The sequence below is a fragment of the Suncus etruscus genome, chromosome 1 (genome assembly GCF_024139225.1).
Source record: "Suncus etruscus isolate mSunEtr1 chromosome 1, mSunEtr1.pri.cur, whole genome shotgun sequence".
Lineage (NCBI taxonomy): Eukaryota > Metazoa > Chordata > Mammalia > Eulipotyphla > Soricidae > Suncus > Suncus etruscus.
The window spans coordinates 143417245-143436788 of record NC_064848.1 but is presented as its reverse complement, the minus strand read 5'-3'; the positions used below and the strand labels follow the sequence as shown (position 1 = coordinate 143436788).

At 39.8% G+C, this 19544-nt stretch overlaps 1 protein-coding gene across 1 annotated transcript in view; it reads right to left on the bottom strand.

Annotated features, from left to right (window-relative positions):
* The window catches only part of LRGUK (leucine rich repeats and guanylate kinase domain containing), an 83802-nt gene that overhangs the window by 5277 nt on the left and 58981 nt on the right, over nucleotides 1-19544 (bottom strand). Inside the window, exons 13-16 of the mRNA XM_049782244.1 lie at nucleotides 18332-18428; nucleotides 13831-13944; nucleotides 11237-11438; nucleotides 9966-10058 (exon numbers count right to left, since the gene is read on the bottom strand). Of these exons, the coding sequence (XP_049638201.1) occupies nucleotides 9966-10058; nucleotides 11237-11438; nucleotides 13831-13944; nucleotides 18332-18428 (506 nt within the window). The remainder of the gene's footprint in view (nucleotides 1-9965; nucleotides 10059-11236; nucleotides 11439-13830; nucleotides 13945-18331; nucleotides 18429-19544) is intronic.

Sequence of the window (19544 nt, the reverse complement as noted above, 5' to 3'; positions counted from 1 at the left end):
ATTGCTCCTGGCAGGCTCGGGGGATGCCAGGGATAGAACCAACCTGGTTGGTCCTGGCTCAGCTGTGTACAAGGCAAATGGTCTACCTGTTGTGAGACTTTTTTTTTTAAAGAGAAACAATCTAAAGTAGTATATGGGCAGAGGAAAGAATACGGAACCTGAAAACCTGAGATATCAAAGTGATATGATATCATAAGGAGAGAACAACACTTCAAAAATCAAACTCTTTTTTTTTCTCTTACTTCTATAGTTGCTGGCTTGGCTTATTGTACATATAATTGCAAGACACTTCTTTTATGACATTAATTTAGAGATTTCTAGTCTAATTCAGACAACTGATGTAGTAGATTAAGTTGATATAAAATGTAAAAATTCAAAGTACGTATAATTATTTTGAAGAATTTCAAAAAATTAAGTTGCAAAGACATTCCTGCAAGAGTTAGGAGTAGGCATTTGTGGGATATTAAAAAAAAGAATAGTATGATAATAATACCCAAAGACAATAGAGATAAGGGCCAACAGGACTGCTCCATGGTAGGAAGCTTGCCAAAAATAGTGGAGAAGTGCAGTTAGGGCAAAGAAGAGACCATTATGAGTGTTAGTTGGAAATGATCACTCTGGATAGGAACTGGGTAATGAAAGGAGATAAAGTGATAAGTGATAAACATGATACCCCTTCAGTAACATATTGCATACCACAGTATCTAAAAGGAATAAAAAGGAATAGAGAGAAGAGAGAAAGAGAAAGCAAGAAGAAAAATGTCTGCCTCTATAAGAGGGCAGCTGTAGACATGGTGGCAGAAAATGTGACACTGAACATTGTATGACTGAAACTCAATCATGAACAACTTTGTAAAAAAAGTAGAGAGAGGGAGTCCAAGGGGGCGTACCTAATAGATTATTTAAATATTAACTTAATATCAAATTATTTGAGATGTATTTACAATAATATGAGAGCTACTTTCCCTAAGTAGTTATGTCCATATTGCTACTTTTCAATTTGATACAAGATTGAGACAGGACCCTAATTCTCTTCATAAATTAAGTTCACCAGATGTCTTTGCTAGTTGTCTTTTAAACAGGGCTTTCAGGAGTTCTAGACCACATCACATTTTCTTTAACTCAACTTTCCTGTTTTGCTCTATGAAAAAATGGGTTATTTAATGGGATATATTTTCTTAAAGTGACAGGAAGATCAAATGTGAAATGTATCATGCAGCACGAACCCTCACAACTTTGCTCCATTCAAATTTTTCTTTGTACTCTATGTATGGTGTATTAACTATAACTATGGCTTCTACAAAAATTTTATTTTAGGCACCATGATTTAAAATGTTTATAATGGCAGGGTTTCATGCAAACAACATTTGAACACCACACCTTCTTTCCAAGTGTCAGCTTCCTATGTTATCTCCCCAACCCATCCTATCTCCCTGTCACCTCTTAGATGCTTTCTGTTAAAGTCTATGTCTTTGAGCTTTTTTTTTTATCTTACATATTGCTTCATATGTCACATATGAGGGAGTTCATTTGGTCATCTTTCCCTTTCCTTCTACGACTTTCTCTCAGCATGATACTCTCCATGTTACAGCACACTGCCTAATTTTGTCCTTTTTTTTTTTTTAAATTATAGCTGAGTTGTATTCTGTTATGTATATGTACCAGTTTCATTATCCAGTCATATGTTCTTGAACACTTGGGCAGTTTCCAGATTTTGACTACTGGGAATAGTGCTGCAATGAACATAGGAGTTTAAAGAGTTTTTCTAGAGAGGTTTTAAGCCCCTGGGGTAAATGACAAGAAGTGAAATTGCTGGGTCATAATAGGCTATCAAGTCTTAGTGTTTTGAATTGTCCATACATACTATTTTCTCGAAAGGCTGTTTTCCAAACTCAAAGACACAGATTATTACCTTCCTACCGAAGAGAGAGTTTAAAATAGCTGTAACGTAGAAACCCTAAAAGAGATGGGAAAACTCAAGAATGAAAATCAATGAACAGTAGGTAGAAGTTTTAAATAAGATATGAACATATTTAAGATGTGATGGAATCAATAAAACAATGTCAGAAATGCTATTGAAAGCTGAAGATATAGGGGTTAAGGCTCTTGCCTTGCATGTAAATACAAATACCTGACACCACCTATGGTCCCCTGAATAATATTAGAGATTACTCCTGAACACTGAACATAGAATAGGCTCTGAGAACTGCCTGGTGTGGCCCAATCATAACCTCCCCCCTCCATATACTTCCCAGTGTGGGGGAACAATAAGTAAAAAATAAAAATAAATAAACTAAAAAATAAACAAAATCAAGCCAAAATGCTCTGCCCATCAAAAGAAGCTTGCAGATAATATCTTAAAAAGTTATCCTAGATCTGACAAAGTATTCATAGCTTTCTGTTGAAAGCTATGGAAATAGATATTATGGTGATCAGTAAGTTTGGAGATATAAACCTAAAAGTGATTTAGGAGCAAGAGGAGAGGAAAAATAAAGAGAAATAAAAAATATTTAATGAACACTATGAGAGCTATCCTATTCTATTCATAAGGCTAGGGGTAACCCTGAGAAGTGAAAGAAGGGAGAAGGGAACAGAAAGTTTATTCAAATAAAGCAAAGAGAAGCTAGGTTATAGTAGATAGGTTAGGTTTGAAAGAAAGGAAACACTTATCTATGAAGCTAACAGAACAACTGATCATCTCTCAATGTAGAGACCTGCACCAAGGCACATAGTACTGAAACTATCGATAATCAGAGAAAGTTAAAGGGCAACTAATCTTAACTGAAAGGAAAAAGTAATTTATATAGGATTACTGTTGTATATGTAAACATTTTTATGGGATTATTATGTTACTGACCCTACCCTGATCCGTGATTGTGCCCTACCCTAGGATGTAACCTGGCATTCTGCTCCCACCCTAAGGTGGTACCTGATTCTGCTCCCACCATTGGGTGGTACCTGATTCTGGGGCATAAAAGCAAGGGTCTGTGGAAGATGAGGGGCTTTTTTCCCTGGGGCCTATTCTTAGGCCTTTTGGCTTTGGCCTCTTCATGGAATAAAGAGCTGTTTTCTTCAGAAGCCTGACTTCTTGTTGGCTTTCTTCCTGCCGCATTCACCTCAGAACCGCCAGCTGAACAGGGTAACAGACACGTGGTCCGAGCTGGAGGAGAAAGGCCTCATCCTCCATCCCTCCATCAGTCAACCTCATCAGGGGATGATTTGCAACAGGTTACCAGCAGAAACCATACAGACTTAGAGTAGAAAACATGCTCAAAATACTCAAAGATAAAATGAAAAGAAACTGTTATTCAAGAGTACTCTATAATGGGGCTGGAGATATAGCATTAAGGTAAGGCATTTGCCTTTCATGCAGAAGGACGGTGATTTGAATCCTGGCATCCCATATGATCCCCTGTGTCTGCCAGGAGCTATTTCTGAGCAGAGCCAGGAGTAACCCCTGAGTGCCACCGGTGTGACCTAAAAACAAACCAAAAAACAAAGAGTACTCTATAAAGTTAGCTTTCAGGATGATAAAAAAAATAAAGAGAACTAGGAGTGACAAACTTAACCCACACATTTATAGACAGATTATCAATATGGAACCAGAAAAGTCTGGAAAGACCTAAATAGTACATACAAAAAAATAAACCAGACAACCACACAAAGCCATACACAACAATTAACTTTAAATGGATTAAAGACTTGATTATAAAAATCTGTAGACATGAAATCTAAAGAAAAAAACATAGGTGATCAACACCTCAATATTGGCTTTAAGGATGTATTGGGGACTGAACTCCTTTGGTGAGTGAAAATAAAGTAAAAAATAAACTGAATGAAACCAAAAAGCTCTACACATCAAAAGAAACTTGCAGATAATATCTTAAAAAGCTACCCTAGATCTGGCAAGGTGTTCATAGTTAAAGTAGACTCATGAAACTCAACCACAAAAACCTGAGGAGAAAAAAAATAAGCAGAAGATCTGCAAAGACTATTCTCCAAGGACATATCAATGGTTAATAGATATGTGAAAAGATGTTGATCATCTCTGTTAGGAAAATGCAAACAAACCCAAAAGAGCTATTAGTTATTAAGCAAGAACAAGAAACAGGTAACTGGAGAGGAGGTGAGAATGTAGACTGGTCATTATGGAAAAGAATACTGAGAGTCGGGGCCGGGCGGTGGCGCTCGAGGTAAGGTGCCTGCCTTACCTGCGCTAGCCTAGGAGACGGACCGCGGTTCGATCCCCCGGCGTCCCATATGGTCCCCCAAGCCAGGAGCGACTTCTGAGCGCATAGCCAGGAGTAACCCCTGAGCGTCACCGGGTGTGGCCCAAAAACCAAAAAAAAAAAAAAAATACTGAGAGTCCACAGAATTCTAGAAATGAAAATGTCCTACAATCCAGTTATCCCACTTCTGGGTATTCACCTGAAAGAACACAAATTCAAAGAGAGACAGATGCACATCCATGTTTAATTGAACATTATTCCAAGATAAGGAAACAATTTAAGTGCTCATCAGCAAATGACTGAAAAGAGAGGTGGCATATGTACCCAATGAGCTACTACTCAATCACCTTAAAAGGATAAAATCTGACCATTGACACCAGTGAGTGTTATAGTAAATAACCTGATTGAGAAAAACCAACATAGTATGTGGTATGTGTCAACTAAAATAAACAAAACTAAACTGTAGACCTTAAAGTCAGGAGTTCCCAGAAGGAATTGGGGTGTGTGGGGGGGGGAAGTTGGGTAAAATAGATCAATTGGGCTTCTGTGGTGAACTTAATAGTGTATATCCGTGGAGATTTATTTGTTTTATTTTGTATTATTGTATTGTATTGATGCACACCAGAAACTGTCATAATGTAATGTGACTGCAACAACAGTTTTAAATAAGTAAATGCCTTTGAGGTGGAGATAAGCTAAAGAAAATACAAAACTAAGCTTTCCATTTCTGTTCAAGTTTTCTAATAGTCAAAACAAAGTTGCATTTCTATAGAATTTTGTTTGTTTGTTTGTTTTTTGGTTTTTGGGCCATCCCCAGTGATACACAGGGTTTACTCCTGGCTATGAGCTCAGATTTCTATAGAATCTTAAACTGTTTTTTATTTCCCTTTCCTTTGAAAGTTCAATTACACACTCAAACACACAAATCTATATTTGTGTATGTTACATACATACACACATATATAAACACATTTATATATACACAAAATATTCCACAGTGCTATGTTAAATAAATAAAACCTGATTTTTGTTTTTCCAGAAGCATTACATGTATAACTAATGTAAATACTTGTATAAATTTACCTAAACTATGGAACCTGAAATTAAGCATTCTGAGTATGGCAGTTTAGCATGGACACAAAGAATTACAAGGTTCTGGTTCCAGAGCAATAGCATAGGACATTTTGCCTTGCAAGCATACAACCCAGGATAGACCTGGGTTCGATTTCGGCCTCCTATATGGTCACCTGAGTTTTCCAGGAGTAATTTCTGAGCACAGAGCTAGGAGTAACCCCTGGGCACAGCTGGGTATGATCCCAAAACAAAAAGAAAAACAACAACAACAAAAACAAAACAAAACAAAAAAGAAGTGTAAGGTTTTGGAACCCTGGGACCATATCTGAAGCCATCATATTTACTTTGGGGTGATTGAAAAAGGAGACCCTCAGGCCTATACCTTGAGGGCCATAAGTTCAGGGCTGTTAAAAAGAACATGCTTTAGAGAGACATATACCATATAGGCAAGAATAAAGAAAGGTTGTTAAAGGATACACTGCTCCAAGAGGAACAGAACTGAGACTCTGGAGAGGGAATCTCCTTGCAGTCTAGCTTGAGGGGCATCTTCATAATCTTCTCTGAGGAGGAATGACTATCTTGGGAATGCCTTGAGTTTGAGTTTTTGGTTTTTTCTTTTCGTTCTTTTTGTTTTTGTTTTTGTTTTGAGTTTGAGTTTTTGTGTTTGGGCTTTTGCCAGTAAACCTGTGCCTGGCAAACCTGTGCCTGGTACCTTAGGTGCCTAGACTTTGCCACTGTTAACTACTTGAGTAGGGGAATATGTATCAAGCTAATTTTAGTCCTTTTTGGAAGAGTTAAATTGAAGGTGTCCTGGATCTTTGTTTGTTTTTCCCCATATATCCTGTATTTTATTTCCTCCTACATTTACATTATTTTATATATTTTGTTATTTCTTTTTTAATATATCTTTAAACACCTTGATTACAAACATGATTGTGGTTGGGTTTCAGTCATGTAAAGAACACCCCCTTTCACCAGTGCAACATTCCCATCACCAATGTCCCAAATCTCCCTCCTCCCCACCCCACCCCGCCTGTACTCTAGACAGGCTTTCTACTTCCCTCATTCCTTTATTCACATTGTTATGATGGTTCTCAATGTTTTTGTAATAGTTTTATGTTTGGGTAAATTTGGAATCTTTCTGAGGATCTGATATAAGCCACGTGTAAACTTGGGGAGCCTGGGCACTTCAGTATCTATAGTTTGTCTCCAGCATACTGCAGAGTGAATAAATAGTCTAAGCTCCCTGGCACAAATTCACTACCCTCAAACTTCCAGAGGCCCCTGGTTATACTTCCTGGGCTTCGAGAAACATAGTGCTAATGAAATTGACATCGGATTAAAGTGCGTTTATGACTGTGTCAATTTGCATTTTTAAATCCTCACTTGAATAACACCTGGACTTGATAAGGCCACTCTCTAGGCAAGTTAATCCTTAAACTACTACTGACAAATGAAACTTTCTCCATAGATTATCTATATAACTGCATTATTTTCCAAAACACTGAGCCTGCCAGAAAAAAAAAAAACAGAGGTATACTGAGGCTAGTGATTTGGCATATTCATTACAAATCTTCCTCCTGTCTACTTCTATAAGCTGGAATTCTATTAGTCAATAAGGGGTTGGCCCAGTTTCGGCTATTAAAAAGCATCTGAGAGTGTTAACAAACATTTTCACAAATAGGACAATAATTCAATCTTATTGTTGAATCAGAAGGGCCAAAGCTAATTAGTCCAAATAAAAGAAGTTTTATTAGACCCTTAAAATGGGAGTCTCTTTTCCTGTGAGTGTATTACATGGTCTATTAATTTGCCAAATAGCAACTGTGCCCAATAGCTGATTTCCTGATGGTCCCAGAATAAGAAAAGGTGGCACCAGTGATCTGTGGCCCAGCTCTGCCATTCCACTGGGCCCTGGGTGCTTCTCACAATTAGAACTGGCCAGGCTCAGGAGACTGACTCATGTTTATGCAAATCCACCAGGGGCTGATTTAAAAGTCAGAACTCCAACTTATTAATTTACAATGGGAGATAGGTCTGGCTTGGAGACCACAGGAGGGTGTTCTAACGTAGGGGACAGTCCTCATTGGGATAGGGCCACTCCAGGGGACCAAATTAAAGAGCAGAGGTTGCTGGGTTAGCAAAGATTTCAGTTTTCCTCAAGAGAAACTTCCAGCAAGCTACAGAAATGCCTCATTAGGTACATGGTGCTATGCTTCCGTTGTGGCTTTCGAAAGAACAGAGGCCTGAGGCTGAAAAAGGTTGCAGAAAGACACCAGCTCCCTTTCTATACTTTGTCCCTCTTTCTAGGCTGAGCACTATTATCCACTAACCACCTTCAGGAACTCTCTAGACCTTGTTGCCTATGATACCTAAGTAGAACATCACCCTTCAACCTTACATTATGTTGTCAACAGTTTCACACTTGATCTAGAAACTCTAGAAGTCAAGTGTGTGAAACAGCAACAGAGAACAATGAGTTTGAACTCTAGCAAGAACTTATCCTTGGGGGCTGGAGAGATAGCATGGAGGTAAAGCGTTTGCCTTTCATGCAGAGGGTCATTGGTTCGAATCCCGGCATCCCATATGGTCCCCTGAGCACTGCCAGGTGTGACCCAGAAACCAAAATAAAAAATAAAAAAATAAAAAAAAATTAAAAAAAAAAAGAACACATCCTGATGCATCTCAGAGTAGCTCACATGCAGAGGCAAGCAAGACCTCTATGGCTGCAGAGATATCAAATGTGAGGAAAAGGACACATATCTTAATATGGTTCAGTCCCCTGGAGTGGGCAGGGGGGCTTTCATTCTTTATTAGGGAGGCCAACACACATCAAAGAGAATGTACCATCTTCACCATATTCCAAGTGGAGACTTCAGTGGCTCTGAAAGTGATTCCACTGTTGGCTGACCATCACTGCTAGCCACCTTTAGAATACTCTTCCCTTTTGGTAAAATGAAACTCTTTACCTATTCAGCACTGACTTCTCATTCTACTTTTCCCTCTGCAGCTGGCTTCGATATTTACTCTATTCTCCTGGACTTTGAGAACACTGCTCACTTCTTAAATTGAAATCTGGTAGTATTTATGTTTCTGTGACTAGCTCACTCACTTGGCAGAGCATCCTCCGGGTTCCACCAGGTTGTGTGATCTGTGTCAGGTTCCTTCTTACCCTAGGCTGCCCAGTGACCCATAGTAGGCATAAGACTTCATTCTGCACATGTTTCTGCAGATGGACACTTAAGCTGTTCCCACTTTATGGTTGTTGAGAATAACTGCACGCTCTCTCTCTCTCTCTCTCTCTCTCTCTCTGGTTGTTGAGAATAACTGCACGCTCTCTCTCTCTCTCTCTCACACACACACATATACAGAGAGAGAGAGAGAACGAGCAGGGGTACATGTGTTTTTGGAGGCTGGGGTGATAGTACAGCAAGTAGGGTGCATGTCTTGCTTGAAGCTGACCTCGATTTGATTGCCTGAATCATATATAGTTACTGAAGCCCCACCAGGAGTGATCCCTAAACACAGGGCTAAAACCCTAAGCACATCTGGTTGTGATCCAAAAAGCACACTAAACCAAACCAAAAAAAAAAAACAAACAAACAAACCAGATTCCTACTTTTTCCCTTTAAAGTATTATGTCCAGAAGTAGAGCTGTGTCATATGCTGTATCATATAGATGCTTGTTTTTGAGGGGGAGGTACACCTAGACATGCTCAGAGATCACTCCTGGTGGTGATCAGGCAACCATAATGTGATTCCAGGGATGGAACCCAGGTTGGCTGCATGCAAGACAAGGGCCTTACCCATTGTACTAATTCTCTAGTTTTATTTTATACTTTTAATTTTTTTTTTCAGAATCCACCATCATTACTTTCTGTAGTAGCTTTATCTACCATTTTACATTTCACACACATCCAACCTTTGCTCACACTTATTTAACAGAGGCCATCCCTCTGCATGTGAAGTGTATAAGGAGAGGAGCTTTTAAAAAGTATCTAAAAAAAAACCTCATTTATCCAAATTATGACTTAGGGTCTTCATGTTCCCAGGCTTCGAAGACTCAAACATATGTCTCCTATAACATCTACTGGACCTGGGCCCTACAGCAGGTGGGGGCTATGAATTCAATAGAACAGGCTGGAAAGCCACAGCTTGGAAGAGAGAGGTGGCTAGCCCTGAGCTATGAAAGCAGTAAGAACAGATGGCCAGTCTCTGGCCAGCCCTTATCTACCTTGTCCCTCAGGGAAATGCTCCGAAGATGAGGCCAGTGTAAAGAGGGAGGAAAATTGGTTAGAGTGAAACAACATTAAATGCAAGCCTGCCAGGCAGAACACTAATCTCTGGTAGCTCAACTTTTGGAATCCTGAGTTCCAAACCAAGAGATTGTTCTTTCTCTATCCTGAACCTCCAGGGTATTGCCCAGCATGTTCCTAAAAGGCAGCCTTTGGAATCCCTTACTTGCATTGAGACAGCAGAAACTCTACTCCTGAAGGCTGAGTTAGCTCCTCTGTGGGGTCCAATGGCCCCCAAAAAGCACAGGAATTAGTTAGAATCAGCGATAGTTTGGCTGATGGAACCTAAACAAGAGCTATGCACAGCTTGGTTTCCCTTACCATGAGTAAAACCAAAAACAATGGTATAGAAGGGATAGGAAAGTACCTGGTGGAGCCAGGGTCATAGCAGAGTGGTCAGATAACCCCAGGTACTCTCTAATCAGCTGACTCAGGTTTTGGTAGGCGATGTCCAGATCATCTATAGTGAAGGAAAAGAGTGTGTTTTAAAGGAAAAGATTCCAATCCAAACAAGGTGAGTAAATAACGAATAATGACTCTTTTGGGGGAGGGGGAGGTGTGAGGGACGTGGGGTGCTGGGTTGTATTTGATCATACTTACAGCTTACTCCAACCTAGCTCTGTGCTCAGAATTCATTCCTGATGGTGAACAGGAGACCCTACGTGGTGCAGGAGATTGAACCCAGATTGGCCATGTGCAAGACAAACATCTTAATATGATCACTCTGACCTGGTAAATGACTTTTTAGTTACAGTTAAAAATTTTGTGGGACAGGAGCACAGTGGGGAGGGTGCTTGTCTTGCACACAGAGGACTGGGGTTCAATACCCAGGATCCCATATGGTCTCCTGAGCACTACCAGGAGTAACCTCTGAGTGCCACCGGGTGTGGCCAAAAAAAAACCCCAAAAAGAATAATTTTGTGGAGGTGAGGTTTTGCAGTCCCTAGGACACTTTTCTTTAACATCATAGCCTCATTGAGTGTGGGTAGAACTTGTGAAGGCAGAGAGCTAATAGACTCCTGTGGTGATGAAACGCTATTGAACTACGTAGAGTTTTGCCCTTGAACCTAAGAATCTTTATCAATTGAGGTTTGGTCAGTCAAAAGAGAAGTTAACCAGATGGGTCTACTCTAAGCACATGAACCCCATGTAAGGAAAGGATTTTTGTTTTTGTTTTTTTGTTTTGTTTTGTTTTGTTTTTAGTTCACACCCAGCAGTGCTCAGGAGTTACTCCTGGATCTACACTCAGAAATCACTCCTGGCAGGCTCTGGAGACCATATGGGATGCCGGGATTCAAACCATTGACCTTCTGCATGAAAGGCAAACGCCCCACCTCCATGCTATCTCTCTGGCACCAGGAAAGGATCTTGATAGCCAGAGAGGACAGGAGTTAATTAAAGCATGAGAAGGATTTGATGTGCTGATGCTGGCTCAAAGATGGTTGGAGGAACATGGACAGAACTAGGGGAAAGGTTTGGGAATTCAGGGTAGTCCTCAATTCAAAGTAAACAAGAAACAAGAAACAAGGGCCTGCAGTCTGACAACTATAAGAAACTGCCTTTTGCCAACATTTAAAAGGCATTTTGGATTTTCTTCCAGTGACCTTACCCATCAAAACTATGACTGCTGAAAGTTACCTGCATTGATCACAGCATCAAAATATCCTGGTAACGTCTGATTAATTTGAATATAAAGGTCCACTCTGGAGACAGCAAATTCAATTTCTATACGACTGAATAATCCCTTTCTCCTCAAGTACCCCTCATATTTTGTCTTGTTCATGGGCACCACCAGAATATAACGAGGTTCAAAATAAGAGCATTTCAAACTTCTTACACCCTGTACATCAAAAGATATAACATTAGAAAAAGACACATAATTTAGACATCATTTGGAGACATGTGATCACTTAAAATAATAATGCTATATCAAAGAATGTATCTAATTAGCTATTTTCCTACTAATCTCTCAAAGGAGAATTATTTCTTTGCTCATCAAATATTAACTGTCATATAAGAACCTGATTATTCTCTATTTCACTGTTCTAATAAATAAGTTTAAAAAGAAAATCTACTAGATATAAGTAGGCATGTCCATAGCAGTATTTCATCTTGGTACTGAAAAGTAATTTCAGGATCTGGAGGAATAGTTCTTGGACTTAATTAAGCACCTGCCTTAAAAGCCTATAGTCACAAATTCAACCCCCAAGGGTCACACTAGCACGAAGGTGATTCTTTTATCTCTTTCATTTGAGTCTAGTAGCAGTCTGTCTGTGATTTCCCAACACCCCCAAGTGATTTCTGGTGATACCACACATGTGTGTGAGCATGTGCTATCTCCCCGTGCCCCCAATATTCTCTAAGTACAGGGTTCCCCAACAGTGAAATGGAAAAATACCCCAGTTTGATTCCAGCTCTAGTAGTTTCTAAAAGAGTTGGACAAACAAAACTTGGGGAAATCCTTATGCTGGGGAGCATAATGTTTGGGTATAGGCACAAACTCTTAGAAAATAGGAGCCATGGGCCCAGAGAAATAGCACAGCGGCGTTTGCCTTGCAAGCAGCCGATCCAGGACCTAAGGTGGTTGGTTCGAATCCCAGTGTCCCATATGGTCCCCCGTGCCTGCCAGGAGCTATTTCTGAGCAGACAGCCAGGAGTAACCCCTGAGCACCACCGGGTGTGGCCCCAAAACCAAAAAAAAAAAAAAAAAAAGAAAAGAAAATAGGAGCCAGAGTCCTGAACTGGGAAGGAAAGCACTGGGGCTGGAGAGTTTCCTGCATTCATCTGTTTCATTCATTTTCCTTCTGCCATAACAAAGATAAATACTTTTGGACAAGTTACCTATAAAAATTGTTTTAGCCATGCTAATCTATACTTTGGAATACTATGCAACTGTTAGAAAAAGTGAAGTCATGAAATCTGCTTATACATAGATAGATATGGAGAGTACTATACTTTCCACATGAAAAATGAATCAAAGGGAGAGGGATAGACATAAAATGATCAAACTCATTTGTGGGATATAAAAAATAAGTATGTAATAATTCCCCAGACAACAGAAATGAGGACCAGGAAAACCTTGCTATACATAGTGTGGCAGTCAGTTAGGGCAGAGAAGGGACCACTATTACAATGATGGAAACGATCACTCAGGAAATGGTCACAATGAAAGGAGATAAAGTGGTAGTATGGCTCTGGCTCAGTGTTCAGTCTTGGCTCTGCCCTCATAGATCACTGTTGGTAGAATTTAGAGGAACATAAGAGGAGCCAAGGATCGAAACCAAGTCAGCCTCATGCAAGACAAGTGCTTTAGCCAAGTGTACTATCTCTCTCGTTCCATGGTTTTTCTATTATAATGTTGGAGAACTTTCTATAGACTAATCACAGATTACTCTGCTCGGACAGTGAGAAGGTAGGTAGGGGAAGACAGGATATTGGGAGAAAGAAAAAAAGGCTCTTGGAATTCACAAGTCTAAACTACCTGATGTATAAAAATACTGCAACCAGTGAGTCAGTGGAGGGCCAACACAGTCCAACCCACATATCTCAGGTGGAGAATAAAGGGCCAAAGTCAATTGCCCAATGGTGTCCTGTTCTAAGAGGCGACTTCCTGTCCTGTAAAACTCAAAGATCTAGTTGGAAATGATTACTCTGGATAAGAACTGAAAATTGAAAGGAAGTAAAGTGATAATCCTTTAGTAACAGTATTCAAAATCATGGTGGCTAAATAAAAATGAAGGGAAATAAAGAGAGAAAAAAATGTCTGCCGTAGAGGCAGGCTGGTGTCCAGGATGGAGTGGAGTTAGGGGTTGGACAATGAGAGAGTAACTGGTGGCAGGAAATGAACACTGGTGAAGGGATGGATGTGGGAACATTGTATGACTGAAACTTACCAATAACTGTATCTTACAGTGATTTAATAAAAATATTAAAAATAAGTCTAAAAATTTTTAAAAAAAGAATCAAAGACCATGATCTGTAGGTAAAATCAGATCATTTCATGAGGGTCTAAGTTAGATGACAAACCCTGGTTGGTAGCTATACTCTGAATAGTTCTTGTCATCTGATTCCCGTCATCATCATTTTTCAGGATTTGCCTCTTGCATACTGAGAATAAACTTGAAATCTCACACTTCTCTATGTCCTTGTACATGGTAGCCTCCTGACAAATACGCACATGCACACATACACACTCAGGCACATTCAACATTGACTAAATCAAAACCACTTACCTCTATTTCCATATGGATGCAGCTTGCTAAACCATCTCTTGCGATGCCTTCTACGGTGTCCCTATTTAATCCATAATTGTGATTCCCATAATTAAATGTTAGAATGAATTTCCCCTGAAATTTGAGAAGTACAAAATTTTCACGTAACAATTGCTATAATGATAGAATTTATTGGAAACCTTGCATCTATATCATTCTCCTGAATACAAATATCATGTATATGAAAATGACAATGGGTTTATAGAATAACAACCAATTGTGATCGAGAGATTTAGTCAGGATTCTCAGCTGGCAAAAAAGGGAAAGTTTTTAAGAGATAATCTGCTGACAGAGGTGTGGAAGAAGGCACTGAAGCCTCTAGTTGAAAGGGTCATTTGACTTGCTTACCCACTTCCTGCCAAAACTGCACCATAAACCTTCATTATTGAGAGAGCAATACTAAATGGCTTGCCCTTTGCCTCAAGCCACCTTAGATCTGCCAGCTAATGCATAGTCTAGAAAAAGCATCTGGTCTCCAAAGTCCTGCATTCCCAGATAAGCTTGAGGGCATTGAATTACAGCAACACCCAGATGCCTAGACCACCTGCAACAAAGAAATGAAAACAGATCCAGGCTATCTGCTTCACAAATGCTGCTTTCTTCCCAAATTGCCCCAAATGAAATTCAACAGAATTGTATACTCCAGTTATTTTGAAGTATGGACACTTTGTTCTGACAAAAAGTCTACTCCCTAGAAAAACACAAAACAAAGCAAACCCCCAAAACAATACAAGACCTATGGAGAGTGCTGGAGGGTTTGTATCGCTCTTGTGTGGGTATGGAGTGGGAGCATTAAACTTTTGAGACATATAATTATTGATACTCTGGTTGGTCATTGTTAACCCCATATAAGTTAAAACCCATATACCCCCATATACATGTAAATAGGTGATGCAAGCAAAAACATTTCTTTCAAAATTAGGATCTTTCTAGGGCACAAAATTAAAAGTACAAAATCACCAGGCTCTAACTTAAACAGAGACTGGTAGCAATAAAAGAAATAAAAATGTGATGATGTTAACACTACTCACTCCATTGATGTGATTCTGAACTGAACATGTGGACTCCCAAGGAAATGCCATAAAAGAACAGCAGTGTCCTTCAGAATGGTAGGATTCAGGAGACTCATGCTAACCAGAACCTCCGTGCCCAAGGATCCTGGAGATCTGAGATGGTGAATTGTCAGGAATTGGAAGGTCCAGAGAAATAGTGACTAAAGTGTCTCTTGAGGGTAGAGAGTGCCTCACTGTGGTGATGATGATGAAAAGTCTACACCCTCATGACCTTTACATTTTTAATCGTAATCAAAAAGGTCATATTTTCTAGTGAAAAAAACCCAACAGTAAATGTTCTTAATATTTTATTTCTTCTATTTCATGTCTTCTATGTTGTTTAAAACTATACTGAGACCTGTTTTCAGTTAATATACATTAACATACACATGTCTAGATACATGGATGGGTGAATAGACAAATATACAGATTCATAGATACACGAATATGTAGATATATAGCACATACATGAATATACAGTGACAGATAGATGGAGAGTGGCTATCTGAATCTCCTGGCAGCTACTCACTTTAAGTTATTTACTGTAATCAGCGTATTTTTGAAATGAATCACTTTCCAGATATATGCTCCAAGTCTATTTACTTGAATGAACAATAGACTTTCTCCAAGCATGCCTAAAACTTCTTCTGGAAGGGTACTGGGAGAACATTTGCACTATAATTATACATATAAAACAGTCCTCATCAAAGTATTATATTTCTTAAATATTAAATGTGCAGGAGATATAGTACAGGAGTTATGGTGTTGGTCTTGTATGAGACTGACTTCAGTTCAACTCCCAGGATTATTTATGGTCTCCTGAGCATTTCCAGAAGACAGGAGTAAGCCCTGAGACCTGCCGGGTGTAAGCTCTGAGCACTGCTTGGTGTGCCCCAGAAAATAAAATTTTAAATATAATAAAATATAAAATAGTCACCCAGCTTTCATTATTTTTTCCTGCTTGTGGGTATATTTCTATCCAGTCGAACTTCCAGGTCTGTGGTCTTATTTTAACAGAGGGAAAGTCTCTGCAGATATAGTGCATATGCTGCTCCAGAGAGTGCTTATGTCTGTGGGCACTGAGGATTATGGCTCCTGAGCTGGAGGGAGGAATTGGGAGGATGAGGGAACTGGGGTATATATCAGAGAAGATAGAGGTAACTGGAGGTATATTAGGGTGGGGTACGGAAAGGTTCCCTGGAAAGGAGGGATGTGTAACTTTTGGACAGGCTGTCCAGGTGGATGTTCTGCAGAAGAGGTGCTGTGTACAGCGGGCAGTGTGAAGAGGCCCAATTCGCAAGGATGTCACGAGTCATGGGTTCCTTAAAATTCTACATAAAACAGGCCCTAGCTTATCATAAAGAAGCAGAGATCAGAAGCAAGATTCAAAAAGAAGTATGACATTATATTGAAATGATATATATTAATGGAAGCAGTAAAAATCAGTACTTTCCAGACACATGAGGATTTTTGTAGAGAGAGTAAAACTTTATGACTAAATATAACTTTTAAGTATAGTGATTTCCTAGACTCAAAATTGAACCAGACAGGCTGGCTTGCTGATAGATCCAAGAAGGTATGGAACATCAGGGGACCATCTGGGGTACCAGGAACAGATGCATTTAACCAGAGGGAAATGCCTCAGACTTTGGCAAGAGAACTTAACATAAATTCTGGGAAATAGTTGACTTTCAACCCAAAGATTCCTTTAGAGAAATCTCACTAATCTCAACATAACTTTTCAAATCTATATGAAGGTTTTTAAAAAATACAGAACTCTATAGTATTCTTGGTACAGTGCATTGCCAAAAAAATATCCCAGGAGTACAAACTATGCAGAACTTTCCTTTTTTTTTTTGGGAAATTTCTATGACCCAAGGGAAAAATTCAGTTGCAAGAGAAATCATGAACCAGGTATAATGTTGGTCATTTAAAGCCTACCCCAGTGGTTGGCAAGCCGTGGCTCGTGCCCACATGTGGCTCTTTACACTTTTTAATGTGGCTCTTCTGTGTGCCAGGCAGCCACACCAGGACTCTGCCACTAGGACTCTGCTACTAGCCTCGGTCAGTGTGTGCCCTGTGTGCAGCCCAGCAGCCGGCTCCACACACAATGTTCACATTAGTGTTTGTGACTTTGTCAGTCATTGTCAGGATGTAATTTTCTCTACATTAGAAGGCAAATTTTATAGAATTTAACGTTATCAATAAATAATATCATTCTAAAGTTTTTGCTTTATCAGTTGTGTTATTTGTATCCTCCTGACCTATGTGGATACTTGCATACAGAATATTCTCAATAAAAACTTATTGAAACTAAAAACCATGTACCATCCTATGTATTTTCGGTTTTAAAAATGTGGCTCTCAAAATAAATTTCTATCGTAGTTTTGGTGAGATTTGGCTCAGTTGAAAAAAAAAAGATTGCCCACCACTGGACTAACCCATAAAACTGCAGCCTATGAGTTCCACATGTTTTAAGACAGAAAAAAGTATTCAGGGCTGGACTGATAGTATAGACAGTAGGGCACTTGCTTTACATATGGCAGAGCCAGATTCAATCCCCAGTATATCAGACTCTCCCAAGTCCTGCCATGAGTGATCCCTGAGTGTAGAGCCTGAGCACCCCTGGGTGTATCCCCACAAATAATAATTAAAAAAGAAACTGATAAGATAGTACAGCAGATAAAGTACTTGCCTTGCAAGCAGCTGACCTAAGTTTGATTCTCATACCTCACAGAATTCCCCATGTCTACCAGAAGTGACACTGTAGTGTAGAATATGTGTTATAACATAAGTTCATCCCTAAGTTGGTCCTCTGGTAGGTTTAGTGGGAGAGAGTAGTGGTACAGGATTGACTTGATGATGAAATATCTGATCATATGAACAAAATAATGGTCTATGGGGAAGAGAAAACCACAGCAAATAGATGGATAATGATGTGGATGGCAAATATTCCTTCAGCTAAACTGAAGCCATGTGTGGATGTCCATTTACCTTCATCTATGCTTTGAACAGATGAAAAGCACCCAGGCTGGGAGCATTCCCTTTTCAGGGGATGGCTAGAGAAGATCAAATAGATCTTAACAAATTAAACCCAAAGGTGATGTGAATTACTACCAGGATTCCAGAGGAAATGGGAGAAGGTACAAGATTCCTCAGAGCTCCTCTGAAATGGCCTATTGCAGGAAGGTTGTCCTCACATCAGAAAGAAAGACCTTCAAGAAACTAAGATTCTTCTCCCATGTAAGACCAATGTCAATCACTTTTGTTAGTGACCGGTATGGGAACCATACCATAAGTCTTTGGTTGGGTCTCAGGACTATAGGTTAGTCGGAAGATTAATACTATGTTGTGTTTGGGGCAAGCTAACTCAACATGACACAGCATAAAGAAATAGTGCTCAGGATTACCATGTTCCGCATTTCATCAAAATCTTCTTGAGAGACAAAATGATAATCAACTCGATCTCCTTCTCCAAAGTAAGGTGGCCTTGTGGTATGGCAGGCCCTGAAAACAGATAATAGAAAACCTAGTTCATTTTCTTTTTTTTGCGGGGGGTGGTTTTGGGTCACACCCGGCGGTGCTCAGGGGTTACTCCTGGCTGTCTGCTCAGAAATAGCTCCTGGCAGGCATGGGGGACCATATGGGACACCGGGATTCGAACCAACCACCTTTGGTCCTGGATCAGCTGCTCCGGGCCCACCTAGTTTATTTTCATGTAAAATGTGCAAGTAGAAAGGGTCTCAGTACAAAGTATCTTTCAAAAAGTTAAAATTGAGCCATGAGTCTTTTTTTTTTTTTTTTTTTTTTTTTTTTGGTTTTTGGGCCACACCCGGCAGTGCTCAGGGGTTACTCCTGGCTGTCTGCTCAGAAATAGCTCCTGGCAGGCACGGGGGACCATATGGGACACCGGGATTCGAACCAACCACCTTTGGTTCTGGATCGGCTGCTTGCAAGGCAAACACTGCTGTGCTATCTCTCCGGGCCCTGAGCCATGAGTCTTAAATAACAAAGTAGCACCACTGAAACCCCATAAGAAGTGCTGGACTGTTATGAGTCATGTATGTACCCCACAGAGAGGAAATACACTTTGGATTACTTCTAGTAATTTCCATTTTGAACCATCTCCTCTGCTACCATTTCAGAGTCTTGGGTATACTTAATCTATTACTTAGCTATTTCCTACCCAGTGTGTTCAGATTCTTGTTGACCTATAGCCATTTTTTCTGGTTTCCCTCATTGCTCCATCTGGAGAGTCCATTCATCTTATAGGATTCAGTTTAGGGGTCATCCTACCACTCTATCTACTGATTCTTGATTCTCATATCACTGAAACATGCACTTCTTCCTTATATTCCCATGGTAGGGCCTCTAGGCTTGGCCAAGTTACACCTAAGATTCTAGTTCAGGATACCATTTACCCTGCCCTAGTGGGCAGAGACAAGATCATTTCTTTCTACTTGGTTCTGAATCTACTACTGTGCAGCCTTCCAGGGGATCTATGATCCCAATTTTGAATGGTAGACTTAACCTCTTCCTGAATTAACTGTCTCATCCTTCCCACCACAATCCCATATGCTCTTATTAGTATTCTTGAATTCTTTGATCTCTGTGTCTCTTATT